This window comes from Mustela nivalis (genome assembly GCF_964662115.1).
Source record: "Mustela nivalis genome assembly, chromosome: 8".
Classification (NCBI taxonomy): domain Eukaryota; kingdom Metazoa; phylum Chordata; class Mammalia; order Carnivora; family Mustelidae; genus Mustela; species Mustela nivalis.
This window is the reverse complement of record NC_139027.1, coordinates 50,031,008-50,049,773: the sequence shown is the minus strand read 5'-3', so window position 1 is coordinate 50,049,773 and position 18,766 is coordinate 50,031,008. Positions and strand designations below refer to the sequence as shown.

The 18,766-nt window shown below is 37.7% G+C and overlaps 1 protein-coding gene across 7 annotated transcripts in view; it reads left to right on the top strand.

Moving 5' to 3' along the window:
- ALMS1 (ALMS1 centrosome and basal body associated protein) overlaps nt 1-18,766 on the top strand; it is a 199,489-nt gene that overhangs the window by 12,513 nt on the left and 168,210 nt on the right. For 5 of the 7 annotated variants that reach the window (XM_082743952.1, XM_082743953.1, XM_082743951.1 and 2 more), the window contains exon 2: nt 7,972-8,097. The exons of the other annotated variants lie outside the window; for them this stretch is intronic. In XM_082743952.1, coding sequence (XP_082600078.1) covers nt 7,972-8,097 — 126 coding nt within the window. The remainder of the gene's footprint in view (nt 1-7,971; nt 8,098-18,766) is intronic. 7 annotated transcript variants of the gene reach the window in all.

Here is an 18,766-nt window from a genome sequence, read left to right as displayed (position 1 = left end):
TAATGTCCAAAAATCATTCATAGAATATCTGTTTCTTTGAAAATGGAGTATTGAAGTCTAATTATTGTTGAATTGTCCATTTCTCCCTCCATTTCTTCCAGTTTCTCCTCTCAGTTTTTACTGGGGGCTCTGATGTTAGTAGCATATGGATTTTTAATTGTTAATGCATTCTTGGTGGGTTGACTGTGTTATCACTGTGAAATGTTCCTGTTTATCTTGAGTAGTTTATTTTAATATGTTTTTTAAAAATATTTTAAAATTTTAATTCCAGTATAATTAACATACAGTATTCATTTCAGGTGTACAATGTAATATTCATATATACAATATAATACGATGAACATCGTTTCAGGTATACAATATTATGATTCAACAGCTATAACTCAGTGCTCATCATGATTAGTATGCTCCTAATCCCCTTCCCCTGTTTCATACACTGTTTGTGTAAGGTGTAAGAAAGTGGTTGAGTTTCATTCTTTTGCATGTGTTAGGGTCCGTAATCAAAGGAGCAAGACTAATATAAAGCAAAAGTCAAGCAAAGATTTATTTCGAGCCAAGCATCGAGAATCAAACTGACCGGTCAGGACTGATCAGGGCCGTCTCTTACAAAGAGGTGACGACCCTTCCCAGCCTCACAGACTAACTTTTATAGAGGTGGTTGAGTCTGGCTTATACACAGGTGGCCAATGAGATTGCAATACACAGGGAATACTGCACAGTCATGCTAGGTCGGCAATACGGGTGGCCAGTTGAATTTCAACTTACCATAGTAAATATATGGGTGCCCTACTGATTGGATGTCTCCACCTGGCCTGGCCCACCCTTGTATCTGGGCTTTGCAAGTATGGGGCAGGGTCAATCTAAGTTTACAACCAAATGGCTCCCTCTGGCTAACTAGGCCCTTACAGCTGTCCAGTTTTCCCAGCCCCATCTGTTGAAGAGACTGTCTTTTTCCCAATGCATATTCTTGCTTCCTTTGTCAAACATTAACTGATCATATAATCAGTTTGTATTTATTATTAATATTATATTATTTCTGGGCTCTCTATTTTGTTCCATTGATCTGTGTATTGTTTTTGTTTTGTTTTGTTTTTGGTGCCAGTACCATACTGTTTTGATTATTGTAGCTTTGCAGTATATCTTGAAATCTATGGGTTTGTGATACCTTCAGTTTTGTTTTTCTTTTTCAAGATTACTTTGGCTATTTAGGGTCTTTTGTGGTTCCATACAAATTTTAGGATTATTTGTTCTATTTCTATGAGAAGCATTAGTTGTATTTTGATAGGGATTGCGTTAAATCTGTAGATTGCTTTGGGTAGTATGGACATTTTAACAATACTGGTTCTTCTAATCCATGAGCATAGAATATCTTTCATTTGTGTTGTCTTTAATTTCTTCCATTGGTGTTTTATAGTTTTCAGAGTACCAAGTCTTTTACCTCCTTGGTTAAATTTATTCTTAGGCATTTTATTATGTTTTGCTATGTTTCATCTTGATAATTACTATAGCTACTTTACCTCTTTTTTGATTGTTTGCAAGTAAGTCTTTTTAATCTGTCCTTTAATTTTCAACCTGTTTGTCTTTTTGGGCCTAAAGTGTGTCTCCTATAGACAGCATACAGTTGAATCTTCTTTTTCATGCAGTCTAACACAACATATGCCTCTGATTGGATTATTTAGTTCACTCACATGTTTGGATTTATTTCTGTTTAACTTTTTTTTTTTTTTAAGATTTTATTTATTTATTTGACAGAGATAGATCACAAGGAAGCAGAGAGGCAGGCAGAGAGAAAGAGGAGGAAGCAGGCTCCCTGCCGAGCAGAGAGCCCGATGTGGGACTCGATCCCAGGACCCTGAGATCATGACCTGAGCCGAAGGCAGTGGCTTAACCCACTGAGCCACCTAGGCGCCCCTGTTTAACTTTTAAATATGTCTCCTGTCTGTTTTGATCCTTTAGTCCTCCTTATATTGCCACCTTTTGTATTAAGTAGATAATTTTCTCTTATTCTGATTTTTAAAATTATTATTCTTGAGTTATTTTTAGGGCTTACTTTCATATTAACTTATCAGAATCTGCTTCAGATTCATTAGGACTTAGTTCCAATGACATTTAGAAACTGTATCCCCAGATATGTTCATTCTCTATCCCCTTTTTAATGCTATTACTGTGAGGCATAGGTCTGTATGTGTTACATACACAGCAATATATTGTTATATTTAGAACTTCATAAATCTTAGTTTTTTTTGAAGATTCTGGCAGGAGGGAGAATAACAACTATATATTTGTAGAGATTGATATACTAACTTTCTTATTTTCCCTTTTTTGTGCTCATTTCTTCCCTTCTTTTGAGTTCTTATTATGTGGTGTTATTTCCTTACTCCATTGCGACTCTATTCCTGTTATCTCCTTTGTGGTATCATTATCAAATATATTTCTGTGTTATAGCCCAGCAATATGGTTAGATACATTTTGTTTCATACAGTAGCTTTTTATTTTATTTTTTAAAAGATTTTATTTATTTGTTTGAGACTGAGAGAGCACAAGTAGGGAGGAGGATTGGAAGGATTGGAAGGAGAGGGAGAAGTAGATTCCCTGCTGAGCAGGGAACATGACATTGAGATCATGACCTGAGCCGAAGGCAGATGCCCAACTAATTGAGCCTCTCAGGTACCCCTACAGTTCCTTTTTAAATCAGTGAAAGGAAGAAGGGAGAATAAATACACAATTATACTATCTTTCGCAGTTGCCTACAAAATTGCTTTGATTGCCTTTTTGTTGTGTTCCATAAATTTGAATTACTCGCTGGTTGTCACTTGCTTTCAACCCGAAGAACTTCCCTTAATATTTCCTGTAAAACCAGATTGTGATCAACAGATCTTCTGATCTTCTGTTTGGTTTATTTCAGGCTTAAATTTTTTCTTTTTTTTTTCCCCTTTTATTTTTATTTATTTTTAAATTAACATACAATGGATTATTGGTTTCAGAGGTACAGATCTGTGATTCATCAGTCTTATATAATACCCAGTGCTCATTATATCATGTGCCCTCCTTAATGTCCATCACCCTGTTACCCCATCCCTCCATCCCTAACCCCTTCCAACAACTCTCAGTTTGATTCCCATGATTAAGAGTCTCATACAGTTTGTCTCCAACTCTGGTTTCGTCTTGTTTTATTTTTTCCTCTCTTTCCCTATGATCCTCTGTTTTGTTTCTTAAATTCCATATAGGAGTGAGATCATATGATAATTGTCCTTCTGTTACTGATTTATTTTGCTTAGCATAATATTCTCTAGTTCCATACACGTTGCAAATGGCAAGATTTCATTTTTTTGATGGCTGAGTAATATTCCATTTGTGTGTGTGTGTGTGTGTGTGTGTGTGTGTGTGTGTGTATGTATGTATACCACATCTTCTTTATTCATTCATCTGTTGATGGACATCTGGGCTCTTTCCATAGTTTGGTTATTGTAGTTTGGTATAGTAGTGGATTTGCTGGGCTGTAGGGGAGCTCTGTTTTCAACTTTTTGAGGAACCTGTTTACTGTTTTCCAGAGTGGCTGGACCAGCTTGCATTCCCACACAAATTCTTTTAGTCCTGGAAGCTTTTTTTTTCTTTTTTTTTTTTTTAAGATTTTATTTATTTGGCAGAGTTCAAAAGTAGGCAGAGAGGCAGGCAGAGAGAGAGAGAGAGAGGGGAAAGCAGGCTCCCTGCTGAGTAGAGAGCCTGATGGGGGCTTGATCCCAGGACCCTGGGATAATGATCTGAGCCGAAGATAGAGACTGTAACCCACTGAGTCACCCAAGCGCCCTTAGTCCTGGAAGCTTTTTATCTCTTCTTCTATTTTGAATGACTTCTAGCTGGATAAAGTACTCTTGGCTGTATATTTTTCTCATTTAGCACCCTGAATATATCATGCCAGTCCTTTCTGGTCTGGCAAGTCTCTGTGGATAGGTCTGCTGCCAGTCTAATGTTTCTACCCTTGTAGGTTATGGACTGATTGTCCCAAGCTGCTTTCAGGATTTTCTCTTTGTCTCTGAGATTTGCATGTTTCACTATTCAACTGTCAAGTTGTTGAACTATTTTTATTGATTTTGAGGGGGTTCTCTGTGCCTCCTGGACTTGAATGCCTGTTTTCTTCCCCCGGTTAGGGGCCCCCCTTTCCTTTTCTGGGATCCCAATCATTTCAATATTGTTTTGCTTTATGGTATCATTTATCTCTTGAATTCTACCTTCATGATCCAGTAGTTTATCTCTCTTTCTTCTCTGTCATTTCGTCTTCTATATCACTAATTCTTTCTTTGCCTCATTTATCCTAGAGTCTTCAATTTTTATTGCCTCTCATTAGTAACCTTTTTTATTTTGACTTGATTAGATTTTAGTTCTTTTGTCTCTCCAGAAAGTGATTCTTTTAATATGTTTATAATTGTTATTCTGAACTCCAGTTCTGACTTCTTACTTACCTCTGTACGGATTAGATCCCTGGCAATAAGTACTGCCTCTTGTTCTCTTTTTTGAGGTGAGTTTTTCTGTCTTGTCATTCTGTCTCGTAGAAAGTGTATGCTTTTCGATTTGTAGGATATTATTCTTTTTTTACATCTCTGGTTGAGTTTGTAGGTGTTCAGAATGATATGATAGCTATCTAGATGAATTCCTGGGACCAGAAGAAACTAGTCCTCTGCTATCTTAGACTATCTTCTGCTTTTTTTTTTTCTTTTTCTTTTTAATGTATGCCTTTACAGTGGTAAATTTCCCTTTAGCACTGCTTTTGCTGAATCCCTTAAGTTTTGGTATTTTGTGTCTTCATATTCATTTGTGTCAAAGTTGTTTTTGTTTTTGTTTTTCCCTTGTGACTTCTTATTTGATTTATTGTTTATTTTTTTTAAAGCATATTGTGTTTAATTTCCATACGTTTGTGGAAATTTCCAGTTTTTTCTGTGCCATTGATTTCTAGTTTCATTCCATTGTGATTGGAAAAGACATTGTATTTCAGGCTTCTTTAGTTTGTTAAGACTTTTGTGGCCTAAAATGTTCTATCCTAAAGAATGTTCCATATGTACTTGAAAAAAATGTATATTCTGGCGGCGGGGGTGGGGGTGGGCGCTGGGTGGCTCAGTCTTTAAGTGTTTGCCTTCCACTCTGGTCATGATTCCAGAGTCCTGGGATTGAGCCCCCCATCAGGTTCCCTGCTTAGCAGGAAGCCTGCTTCTCCCTCTCCCACTCCTTGTGTTCCCTTTCTTGCTGTCTCTCTCTGTGTCAAATAAATAAAATCTTTTAAAAAAAAAGCATATTCTGCTGTTTTTAGGTGGAGTTTTCTGTATATGTGTTAGGTCTAGTTGGTCTATAGTGTTGTTCACTTTATTTACATATTGTTCTTCCATATGGTGGTTTTATCCATTATTGAAAGTGAGGTATTGAAGTCTTTTAATATACTGTGTTGCTTATATTTCCCCTTCAAGTTTTTAAAAATTTGCCTTATTGGTTTGGGAGCTCTAAGACTGGGTCCACAAATATTTGTAATTGTTGTATCATCTTGGTGATTTGACCCTTTTATGGTTTTATAGCGTCCTTTGTCTCGTAACAGTTTTTTATTTAAAATCTGTTTCATTTGAATTTGGTATAGCTACTCCTTTGCTCTTTTGGTTACTATTTGCATGGAATATCCTTTTCCATCCTTTCACTTTCAGCGTATATGTGTCCTTAGATCTCATAGGCAGCATATATTTGGAAGACTACTAACCTTTAATATTAAAAAACTATTCAGGGAAGGGCTCTTTTAAGCTGTTAATTTATGCCCAAAAAACCCACATTTAATCTCAGATGAAGAGTTGATGACACCTGCTTAGCTTTGAAGCATTCATCTTAAGAATCCTTCAAATATTTGGGCTATAGACAGAGGCAGTAGTGGGAAAGTTGATCAATCATATGGGAATGTATTAATTAGTTTTCTTGATGATGTCTAAACAGGTGATAAAAATAGGAAGTTCTGGGGAATGGATTTTCTTTTTTTTTTTTAATATTTTTTATTTGACAGATCACAAGTAGGCAGAGAGGCAGGCAGAGAGAGATGGGGAAGCAGGCTCCCTGCTGAGCAGAGAGCACAATGCTCTATCCCAGGACCCTGGGATCATGACCTGAGCGGAAGGCAGAGGCCTTAACCCACCGAGGCACCCGGGCGCCCGGGAATGGATTTTCTAATAAGAACTTTTAGCATTTAATTTTTAGGTTTTCTTTAAACTGATAAGGGGGGAATGGTTGTTTTCTCATACATTAGGTTAGTTCTCAAAGTGCTAGTTTCTTAATATTGTATCATTACTAATATCCTAAAGAATTGAACTCTCTTTTTATAAGCTGTTATGAAGCAACTCTTTTCAAAGGCAAGACCCCATGGTCTACAGCAAGCATTATTTAGCTGCAGTGACTAGCCATTTTAAACATTTATGTTGGGATTCTTTCCTGGAGGGCTCAAAGAAGACTGTGCTAGAACTTTGGTTGTATTGTTACATATTTAGGTATTTCAAATGTCCAGTCTGCATTTGCAAAACAGTTTTCTTTATTTTTTATTCTTTGTCCCTGAAACATTGCCATTGAAGCAAGATGGGTGTGATCCATGGTACTCTACCTTTAGAGAAAAACCTCTTGGAAGAATTGATATCTTAGAAATCTCTTTAGTTATTGAATAGATTTTAAACAAGCTGGCCTTTCTGTAACCAAAAATACATTGTTATAAGTTCTCTCTGTAAAAGTGTTCTTTGAGTGTAGTAACAATGTTTTAAGTCTGGAAAAAATCTGATGACCTTGGATTTCCTTCAGAGGCTCTTTCACATTTGTGGTTCTTAATAATTTTTAGTATTCATCTTTTCTTGGCTTATAACTGCCTATTTTACTTTTATAACTTCTTCCCTTTTCATGGACATTGTGTGTTTATATCTTTGAGGATCTGAGATACTCATTTTAAAGTGTTTTGAAAGTATAGCTTGCAATTGCATTTTTATTAGCAGGAGTGTTTTTTTTTTGTTGTTGTTGTTTTCTCTTTTGGTGTACCCTTCACTACCTGGTGTTTTTGTGATTGTCTTTACTTTGCCTCTTGTGGCTGCTTTTTAAAGAAGAGGTCTTATATTGAAGCTTCGGGTTTTTATTTTCCAGGGATATTGGAGAAAATCTCAGAAATCAGTCTCTGAACCAGTGGGTGACTTGACCTAGCTCATTTTTGTTTGATTGCCTTGGATCTCTTCCATTTGCATTGCTTCAGCCTTGAGCTGTAGTCACAGCTTTTACTGCTTCCTTTCACAGTTGAGGGACCCCTGCTCTAACCCCTGATCTCACAAAATAGCCTGATGTTTGTTCCCACGGTCTCCACCATGAGTTGATTTTAGTCCCTATTGTTAGGGTTCATTTCTTAGATGTCTCAAATAGTAAGATTTTAAAGTTAGTAACTTGCTTGTTTCTGCTTGCTTCTTTTACTTCTAGGGGTAAAGGAGGTTAAAGAACTGCCCTGGTTTATTGGAAAGTATGTTGAGTTCTAACTGGATAACCTTAAGACTGTTTTAAAATTTTTATCTTTTTAAGGATTTGTTTATTTATTTTGGAGAGAGAGAGAAAGAGAGCGTGTGTGAGCATGCATGCAGGGCAGCGGGGAGGGGCAAAGAGAGAGAGGGAAAGAATTGCAAGTAGACTTTGTGCTCAGCATAGAGCCTGACACTGGACCCCGAGGTCATGACCTGAAGTGAAATGAAGAGTCGGTAACCAACTGAGTCACCCAGGTGCTCCTGTTCTTTATTTTTAAGTTAAGGTAGTAATTTGGACAATGGTTGTGGAGTTGAAGTGTCATATATATACACACACACACACACACTCACACACATTTGAAAATGCTTTAGAAGCTGAGAAGTACAAGCTAAAGTTTAGATTTTATTATTATCTAATAACAATGATTGTGTCACTACTCTATTTAAATCTGCTTTTGATTTTCAGGTTGTTCCATTGACCTGTCATGTATGGCAACAGCCACTATATCAAGGCAATAGTAGGACACAGATTCCTAATACTACTGTGGTCTCTGTGGAAAAAACAGTTCGGTGGAGGCCTAAGGCTGATCAGGTGTGTCTTGTGTAACTAGCAAACTATTTTTCTCTTCATAAGCAGCAGGAGAAATTCTGATTTAGCTGTTAAGAATAGTAAGAGGGGATTTAGAGAGGAGAAGGGTGTTGGGGGAAATTGGAAGGGGAGGTGAACCATGAGAGTCTATGGACTCTGAAAAACAATCTGAGGGTTTTGAAGGGGTGGCGGGTGGGAGGTTGGGGTACCAGGTGGTAGTTATTATAGAGGGCACGGATTGCATGGAGCACTGGGTGTGGTGCAAAAATAATGAATACTGTTATGCTGAAAATAAATAAAAAATTAAGAAAAGAATAGTAAGAGGTGAATTACTTTAATATTCATTTTTCTAATAGATCTTTAACAATTTTAATTATGTAGACTAGCTAATTCAGTTTCTTTTTTATCTCAGGACTCCTTTACATTTTTTGTAAGTATTTTAAGCATCTTTTGTTCATAAGGATTATCTATATTGATATTTAGTTTACTAGAAATTAAAACATTTAAAAATATTTTAAAAATAATAAACCCATTATATATTAGCATAAATAATATATTTTAAAAATGAGAAATAACTTTTTATTTTTTTAAGATTATTTACTTATTTAAATAAATTTTATTTATTTATCTCCGCTGAGCAGAGAGCCCGATGTGGGGCTCAATCCCTGGACTGTGAGGTCATGACGTGAGCCGAAGGCAGAGGCTTAACCCACTGAGGCACCCATGTGCCCTGAAAAATAACTATTTTCCAAGACAAAAAAATTAGTTGAAAGAGTGACATTGTTTTACATTTTTGTGTATCTCTTTAATGACAGGCGTAATGAAAGATGATGTATTAGACAGGATTCTCTAGAAAAACAAAACTGGTAGGAGACATACATACATACATGTATATACACACACACATAAAATAAGGAATTTGCTCTTGTGATGGCTGAGAATTCTCAGATCTGCAACCTGGAGACTGAGGAGAGGTGATAGTATAGTCGTAATCTGAATCCAAAGGCCTGAGAACCAGGAGAACTGATGGTGTAAGTTCTATTCTGAACCCAAATCTAAAGGCAGGAGAAGACCAGCCTTAAGACCATCAGGCAGAGAGAGTGAATTCTGTTTTGCTCAGCCTTTTGTTCCATTCAGGCCTTTAATGGATTGGATGAAGCTTGCCCACAGTAGAAAGAGTAATCTGCTTTACTCAGTCTGTAGACAAATGTTAGACATAGAGACATACAGAATAATGTTTAACCAAATATCTGGTCATCTGGTGGTTTAGCCAAGTTGACACATAAAATTAACCATCACAGGGGTACCTGGGTGGCTCAGTGGGTTAAAGCCTCTGCCTTCGGCTCAGGTCATGATCCCAGGGTTCTGGGATCGAGTCCCGCATCGGGCTCTCTGCTCAGCAGGGAGCCTGCTTACCCCCCTCTCCCTGCCTGCCTTTCTGCCTACTTGTGATCTCTGTCTGTCAAATGAGTAAATAAAATCTTAAAAAAAAATTAACTGTCACAGTTGGGAGTCTTATATCTGTTTGTGCATTTAGTCTGCTGGGATAAATTGAAGTATGTGAAAAAAAATCTGGCCTTGTGTAGATGGAGCTGCACGAAGATTTCCTGAGAGAATGTCTGTGATGGCCAGCGATCTTTGGACCATACTTTGAGTACTAATCTAGAGTATAGTCTTGAATTTAGAAGAGATGGAAAACTAGGGAGCAGATAGGAAAGAAGCTTACATATGTTTGCTGGAGGGAAAAAAAATGCAACCTTATTCGTAATGGTTAAATATTTAAGGTTGATTATCTAATAACTTGGTTATCAGATTTTTTCTGGTACCTTCCATTTCCCCTAAATTGCAGTGATGATCCATTTGATGCAAGATATGGAGGAAGGAGATTTGCTATCATCAGGGGAAAAAAGAGGGTTAAAAGAAATCTTGACTGGAAAGTGCATAGGATTCTGGGACCTTTAAATGGAAGGGGAATTGCGTGCCCCAGAATTTGTTAAAGTCCTAATCCCCAGTATTTTAGAAGGTTTCCTTGTTTGAAAATAGGGTGATTGCAAATATAATTTAGAGCATACTGAAGTATGGTAGGCCCTTAATCCAATATAACTGATATCCTTTTAAGAGAGGAGAACGGCATGTGTAAGAGACACACACAGGAAGAAGTCAGCCTTGTGAAGGCAGAGGCAGAAAATGGAGATACACTGTCCCAGGCCAAAGAATGCCTGGGGCTATCTGAGGGAAGAAGTAAAGAAGGAGCCTGCCTGGAGGCTTTGGGTGGAGCATGGCCCTGCCAGCACTGATTCCAGACTTCTAGCCTCCACAACTCTAGCCTGTGAGAAAATAAATTTCTGTTGTTTTGAACCCCCCAATTTGTGTAACTTTGTTATGGCAGCCCTAGGAAATGAATATAGGGATATATCCCCAAATAGTTTCATATTCTCTGAGGACATACTTATGTAGAGTGTGGTCCAAAAATAGATGTCTTCCCCTTTTGTCCCTGTCTTATGATACTATATACCATGGATAGATCCTGTAGCTCTTTATTTCTGCCTTTTTATGCCTGGGTTCCTCAGCCTAGCAGGAGCATTATGCCATTTTTTAATTCCCTTTCCTCTTTTCTCCTTCTTGTTATTCTGTTTGTTCATCTTTGTTGCTGTTATCTGAGTTACCTCTCTTTATTCATTGGAAACTATAGCTTTTGCTGCCCTGTTCTCAGTTTCTTTCACTTCAGCTTACATTACCCATGTAGTGCCTAAAGCTCCTGGATCTTTGATCTAACCTTCACAGATCTTTTCCTCTACTTCTCCTCCTACACTTCTGCCCCTACTACATTATTATCTGATGATCACAGTCTAGACCATGTCACCTCCAGCAACTGAGTACAAATGTCTCATGCTCTCTTTCCCTCCAGCTGCTATTTGGTTTAATATTCTGCTCCTTGTTAAATGAAATTTTCAGGAATTTTCTCTGTTTCCTGCTACGTTAACCTTATTGATGTATAATTTAAATACAGCAGTCCTCTTCTAGGTATACAGTTTGATGAGCTTTGGCACATATTTACAGTCATAACCACTACCACATTTGAGATATACAAGATTGTCATGGCCCTGGAAAGGTTCCCTTGTGCCTCGATATATAACTAGTCATGTCCCCATCCTTAGTCCCTGGCAACCACTGATCTGATTTCTGTCCCTATAGTTTTGCCCTTTCAGAATTGAAGTGTATAGGTTTTTGAGACTGGCTTCTTTCACTTAGCACATGCTTTTGAGATTTATCCATATTGTATGAATTAATAGTTTGTTCTTTTTAATTTTTTATTGCTGAGTAGTATTCCATACAGGTGAAGGTTTTTGGCAGACAAATGGTTTCATTCTCTTGGTAAATACTTAACATTGAGATTGCTGTCTGATAAAGTAATTATATGTTTAATGTTATGAGAACATACTAAACTGTTTTCCAAAGTGGCTGTACCGATTTGCCTTCTCCCATAATATATGAGAGTTCTAGTTGATTTGTATCCTTGCCAGCTCTTGGTATTGCCAGTAGTTGTGTTTTAAAAATTTTAACCATTTTATACATAGGTGTATTATGGTGTCTCATTGTGGCTTTAGTATGCATTTTGCTAATGACTAATGATACTGTACATCTTTTTGTGTGCTTATTTGCCACCTATGTTTCTTCTTTGATGTAGGGTCTTTTAAAATCTTTCTCCCATTTTTAATGGTTTATTTATTCCATTTGTTGAGTTTGGAAGTTCTTTATAAATTCTGGATGCAAGTCCTATATCAAATGTGTATTTTGTAAGTTTTTCTTTGAATTCTATGTATCAGGATGCCTGGGTGGCTCAGTTGGTTAAGCCTCTGTCTGCCTTAAGCTCAGGTCATGATCCCAGGGTGCAGAGATTGAACCCTGAATTGGGCTCCCTGCTCAGTGGGTTGTCTGCTTCTCCCTCTACCACTCCCCCTGCTGTGCTCTGTCTGTCTCTGATAAATAAATAAATAAGTAAAATCTTTTTTAAAAAACCCACATAAAAAATGAATTCTGTGCCTCTTTTGAAGAGCAGAAGCTTTGATTTTGATGAAGTTGTTATATAGATTTGGGTTTTTTTTTAGTGGTTTGTATTGTTGTGTTCTGAGAAATTTTTTCCTAATCTTGTGTCACAAAGATTTTGTTCTATATATTTTCTAGAACAAGGTTTCTTAACCTTGGCCTTTTTGACATTTTGGGCTAGATAGTTCCTTATTGGGTGGAGCTGTCCTGTGTGTTATAGTGTTTAGCAGCATTCTTGACCTTTCCCCATTAGATATCAGGAGTATTCCCCCTTGTTGTAACTGTGAAGCATGTCTCCAAATATTGCCAAATGTCCTGTGGTTGAGGGAAGAGGGAGTGTCAAAATTTTACCCAGTTGTGAACCTGTTTCTGAAGTTTTATAGTTGTAGATTTTACATTTATTATATATGATCCATTTTAGTTGGTTTTTGTATATGATGTGAAGTAAGGGTACAGCTTTATTTTTTTTACATAGGAGTATTTAATTGTCATTACAACACCATTTGCTGAAAATACTGTAACTTTTGTCTAATGCTTCTTTGGCATCTTTATAAAAAACAGATTGACTGTAAATGTGTTGGTCTATTTCTGAACTCTGTTCCATTGATTTATATGTCTGTCATGCCAGTCTCACACTCTTAATTATTATACTGTCCTAAAATCAGGTAGTGTGAGTTCTCCCACTTTGTTCCTCTTTTGAAAAATGGTTTTGTTTATGTTAGATTCTTGTAATTTCTGTATAAATTTAGGATCAGCTTCTCTATTAAAAAAGCCCGATGGGATTTTGATTAAGATTGCCTTGAAGGGCGCCTGGGTGGCTCAGTGGGTTAAACCTCTGCCTCTCGCTCAGGTCATGATCTCAGGGTCCTTGGATTGAGCCCCGCATTGGACTCTCTGCTCAGCAGGGAGCCTGCTTCCCCCTGTCTGCCTGCTTCTCTGCCTACTTTTGATCTCTCTCTGTCAAATAAATAAAATCTTAAAAAAAAAAAAAAAGGTTGCCTTGAGTTATATGTCAGTTTGGAGAGAATTGACATCTTAATAATAGTTGAGTTCTCTAATCCACAAACAACAGCTCTTTCAGTTTCATTTAGGTGTTTATTTTTTCGTCAGTGTTTTGTTGTCTTCAGTGTAACAAACTTAACACATGTTTGTGTTAGACTGACTTTTTTTTTAAACCTTGCTTTTATTTAAGGTGTAATTAATCTTACTGATGTTTTTAAAAATTTCAGTTTTCTATTGATTACGAGTGTATGGAAATATAAATAACTGTATAATGAACTTGTATCCAGTGACCTTGCTAGTCACACTTACTGGTTTTAGTGGTAGACTTCTGTAGATTTTTTTTAGGATCCCAGCCCCCCCTTTTTTTTTTTTGAGAAAAGGAGAGAGAGTGGAGAGGGGCAGTGGGAGAGAGAGAGAGAGAAAGAATCCCAGGCAGGCTCCATACCCAGCGCAGAGCCTGTGGAGCTCGCTCACATGACCCTGAGATCATGACCTGAGTTGAAATCTAGAGTCAGACACTTCATCAACAGAGCAACCCAGGTCCTCTGGGACTTTCTAAGTCCTACAGTTATATCAACTGTAGTTTTTTCTCCTTTTTAATATATGTACCTTATATCACTGGTTAAGATCTACTTATTATTTTACTTAATCTGCTTTGTGTTCTGACCTCAACTCTGTGTAAGCAAATTTTGCTAACATTTGTGTAGCTGAATACAGTGAGCACTTTTCTGTGCTCATTTTAGCTACAGTAAATAGCATTTGACACCATTAACCATTGCATAACTTCTTAAAATGATTTCCTTTCTTAGCTCCTACTAGTTTTCTTTCTACTCTTCTGCTATTCTCTCTCAGTCTCCTTTGCTGCTTTATCTTCCCCCTGTTAAACTTCAAAGTCAAAGGTTGCAAGCCGTGGGCCTCAATAATGGTTAAATGTGGTTTTCAGAAAAAACATTTTTTTTTTCGCACACTGTTTTTAAAATTTTGAAATAGAACACTTTAAAATATTTTATTTATTTATTTATTTATTTGTCAGAGAGAGACAGAGAGAGAGGGAGAAAGAGAGAGTGAGTGCACAAGCAGGCAGAGTGGCAGGCAGAGTCAGAGAGAGAAGCAGACTCCCTGCCAGGCAAGGAGCCTGATGCGGGACTTGATCCCAGGAATCTGGGTTGTCATGACCTGAGTCGAAGACAGTGGCTTAACCAACTGAGCCACTCAGGTGTCCCGAAATATGCAGTGCATATTTGGCCACAGGTCCCAACACTCTAACTTCAGGCAGATTTACTCATTTCTCTTACTTCCCTGGCCCTGTCCACATTTGAGTTTTTGACTTCTGCTTGAAGTTTTGGGATGTTTTAGTTCTCATTTGGATCTGGGGGGTTAAATATATCTGTATACTTAAAAATCCCAAATTTGTATCTCTAATCTTTATTTCTTCCTCAAAATGTGTTTATGTCAAAAACATTAGAGATTCGAGGGCCTTTTTTTTATTGATTAAAAAGGTATAACACAAGTGACCAGTGTATGATAGAAACAGCAACATAATGTACAGAAACTTGTGACCAGTACCAGGTGTTGTATGTAAGTGTTAAATCACTAAACTGTACACCTGAAACTAATGTTTATTGAGATTTACATAAAAACTAAAACAAAGAAAAGAAAAAAAGATAAGAAAAAGAAAAAGATATGCAGAAACAAAAGGAATGTTGAATAGGAATGTTTCATAATTTTATTTTATGATGGGAAATTATATATGTTTGCTTGGGGAGAAGAATGATTTAGTTGAGAGGGCAAATGGATGAAAGCAGGAGCTTAGTATAGGAAGGCAGTTGTTGAAAAGAATGGAATAAGATGATGTCTTTGGTAGGTACAGAGACTTTTTTAAAGTCACAAGATGAAAATAGAATTTAGATCTGATGATAGGAAGATAAGGAAGTTCCATCTCCTGCTCTTCACTTAATTGAAGTACAAGATGAGGTCATCAGCTGATAATCCAAGATCTATAAAGAACTCCTCAAACTCAACACCCAAAAAATAGATAATCATGTCAAAAAATGGGCAGAAGACACGAACAGACACTTCTCCAATGAAGACATACAAATGGTTAACAGATAGTTGAAAAAGTGTTCATCATCACTAGCCATCAGGAAAATTCAAATCAAAACCACATTGAGATACCACCTAACACCAGTTAGAATGGCCAGAATTAACAAGACAGGAAACAATAAGTGTTGAAGAGGATGTGGAGAAGGGGGAACCCTTTTACACTGTTGGTGGGAATGCAAATTGGTGCAGCCACTTTAGAGAACAGTGTGGAGATTCCTTAAGAAATTAAAAATAGAGCTACAGTATAACTCTGCAATTGCACTACTGGGTATTTACCCCAAAGATACAGATGTGGTGAAAAGAAGGACCATCTGTACCCCAATGTTCATAGCAGCAATGGCCACAATTGCCAAACTGTGGAAAGAGCCAAGATGCCCTTCAGCAGACAAATGGATAAAGAAGATGTGGTCCGGGGCACCTGGGTGGCTCAGTGGGTTAAGCCTCTGCCTTCGGCTCAGGTCATGGTCCCAGGGTCCTGGGATCAAGCCCCGCATCGGATTCTCTGCTCAGTGGGGAGCCTGCTTCCCTTCCTCTCTCTCTGCCTGCCTCTCTGCCTACTTGTGATCTCTCTCTCTCTCTATCAAATAAATAAATAAAATCTTAAAAAAAAAAAAGATGTGGTCCATATATACAATGGAGTATTATGCCTCCATCAGAAAGGATGAATACCCAACTTTTGTATCAACATGGATGGGACTGGAGGAGATTATGCTGAGTGAAATAAGTCAAGCAGAGAGAGTCGATTATCATATGGTTTCACTTACTTGTGGAACATAAGGAATAACACGGAGAACGTTAGGAGAAGAAAAGGAAAAGTGAATTGGGGTAAATTGGAGGGGGAAACAAAGCATGAGATACTGTGGACTCTGAGAAACAAACTGAGGGTTTTGGAGGGGTGGGGGTTAGGTGAGCCTGGTGGTGGGTATTAAGGAGGGCATGGATTGCGTGGAGCACTGGGTGTGGTACATAAACAGTGAATCTTGGAACACTGAAAAAAAATGAAGAAGGAGAGTTCAGTAGTTCTGAGGAGAGAAAAGTGTAGTCAGTTCAGCAGGAAAATATAGTAGGATTTCTAGGCAATTCTGAGTGCTCTTGAGGTTTAAGGTCATTACTTTTTTTAAAGATCCTCCCAATCTTTTTTTTTCTTTTTTATAGATTTTATGTATTCGTTTGACATAGAGAGAATGACAGGGAGAGAGGGAACACAAGCAGGGGGAGTGTGAGTGGGAAAAGCAGGCTCCCTGATGAGGAGGGAGCGCTGCAGGGCTTGATCCCAGGACCCTGGGATCATGACCCCAGTCCAAGGTAGAAGCTTAACGACTGAGCCACCCAGGCATCCCTAATATCATCAATTTAAGGGAAAAACTGTTTTGAGTTTGTGCTTTACTCAGCAGTGCGCCACTGCTTTGTTCGGATAAGGAGAAGGTTCAACTAGAGAACTGAGCTTTTACCAGGCAAATAGGATAATGGGAGAAGAGTGCAGGAAAGTTAAAGATATTTGCAAGGCAGTGGTTATAAGGATGACTCTGAACTCTCAGAGTGGTAAAGAAGGAAATACAGGGGGCACCTGGGTCGCTCAGTGGGTTAAAGCCTCTGCTTACGGCTCAGGTCATGATCCCAGGGTGCTGGGATCAATCCCCGCATCTGGCTTTCTGCCCCCCAGGGAGCCTGCTTCCTCTTCTCTCTCTCTCTCTCTGCCTACCTGCGATCTCCCTCTGTCAAATAAATAAATAAAATCCTTAAAAAAAAAAAAAGAAGGAAATACAGGAAAAGAAAGGAATTATGAAAAGTCTAAATGTATTAGGATAATTGTCTTAATGAGGTTAAAGAATTACTGAGGTTGAGCTAGAGTAGAGTGCTCTGACTAGGCCAGAGGATGGGCAGGAGAGCCAACAGATAACCTGTCTCTTTGGAATGAGGAATAAACTGTGGGACCAAGTTCAAACCATGCTCGAGGAGACTGAGAGGAGTTGGGGACTAGAGATTTTTTGGTAGAGTCACACAATGACTGGAATTCCCCTGCTTTTGAACACTTCTTTGGTTCACTGTGCTCTATAGAATGGAGTACTCTCAAAAGAAAAAATTTAAAATTAATCACCTTTTGTTTCCAAGTATTGAAAACACAATTTTGATGTTCTGGGTTGGACTAATTTATCCAGCATAGCAGGGATTGAGATATTCTGGAATGTCAATGGTCTACTGTTCTATAATCCCAGAAGCTGTAGATGAGTTTTTTTTCCCTACATATATTCATATAACTGATAGTAAACAGTGGATAGTTGTGTTTTTTTTTTCTTAACTTACTAAAAGAACATGTAATTAGTGAATTTTAGGTAATGGTAATTTTAACTAATAACTTCAAAAATGAAAGTGTTTGAGAAAATCATTCTGTATTATAATACATCTTTTTATAGATTTTGGGTTATTTGAGAATAAGAAATTTATACTCTCTTAAAACATTTGAAAAAATAAAAAAATAGAAAAAAGAAAAAAAAAGAAAACATTTGAATTGGTTAAGAAAGAAAAGTTCTGGGGCACCTGGGTGGCTCAGTGGGTTAAAGGCTTTGCCTTCAGCTCAGGTCATGATCCCAGGATCCTGGGATGGAGCCCTGCATTGGGCTCTCTGCTTAGCAGGGAGCCTGCTCCCCACCCCCCCGCCCCCACCTGCCTCTCTGCCCACTTGTGATCTCTGTCTATCAAATAAATAAAATCTTTTTTTAAATTTTGGGCTTTCTTTATTTTTTTAAAAAGATTTTATTTATTTATTTGATAGACAGAGATCACAAGTAGGCAGAGAGGCAGGCAGAGAGAGAGGTGGTGGAAGCAGGCTCCCTGCTGAGCAGAGAGCCCAATGTGGGGCTCAATCCCAAGAGCCTGAGATTATGACCTGAGCTGAAGGCAGAGGCTTAACCCTCTGAGCCACCCAGGTGCCCCATAAATAAATAAAATCTTAAAAAAAAAAAAAAGAAAAAAGAAAGAAAAGTTCAGTAATAGACTTATTTACAAACCATGAAAATCAATAGGTTGAGGTGCCTGGGTGGCTCAGTTGGTTAATCGTCTGCCTTCGGCTCAAGTCATGGTCTTGGTCTTGGGATCAAGCCCCATGTTGGGCATTACGTTCAGTGTGGAGTCTGCGTCTCCTTTTCCCTCTACCCCTCCCCCTGCTCATGCTCATTCTCTCTCTTTCTTTCTGTCTCAAATAAATAAATAAAGTCTTAAAAAATATATAGGACAAGTTTACGGAATAAGGTTAGAAAACAAAGCAAGGCATTTGAAAATCCTGATCAATCTTAAGAATATGTATGAGTGAAAATGTTAGAGTGCTTGCAAATATGATTAAAATCTGATCTACCATTGCCAAGTAGGAAATGTACTAGAAAGAAATTTAGTACATTATCAGACTTAATTGGGAAAAAAAGATACTGTATTATAGTCTGATCAAATATAGAGTTCATTCCTAATCAAATTAATTAAATATGAAAGTAAAAGTGTACTTTCATAGCATGGTAGGAAGAATATC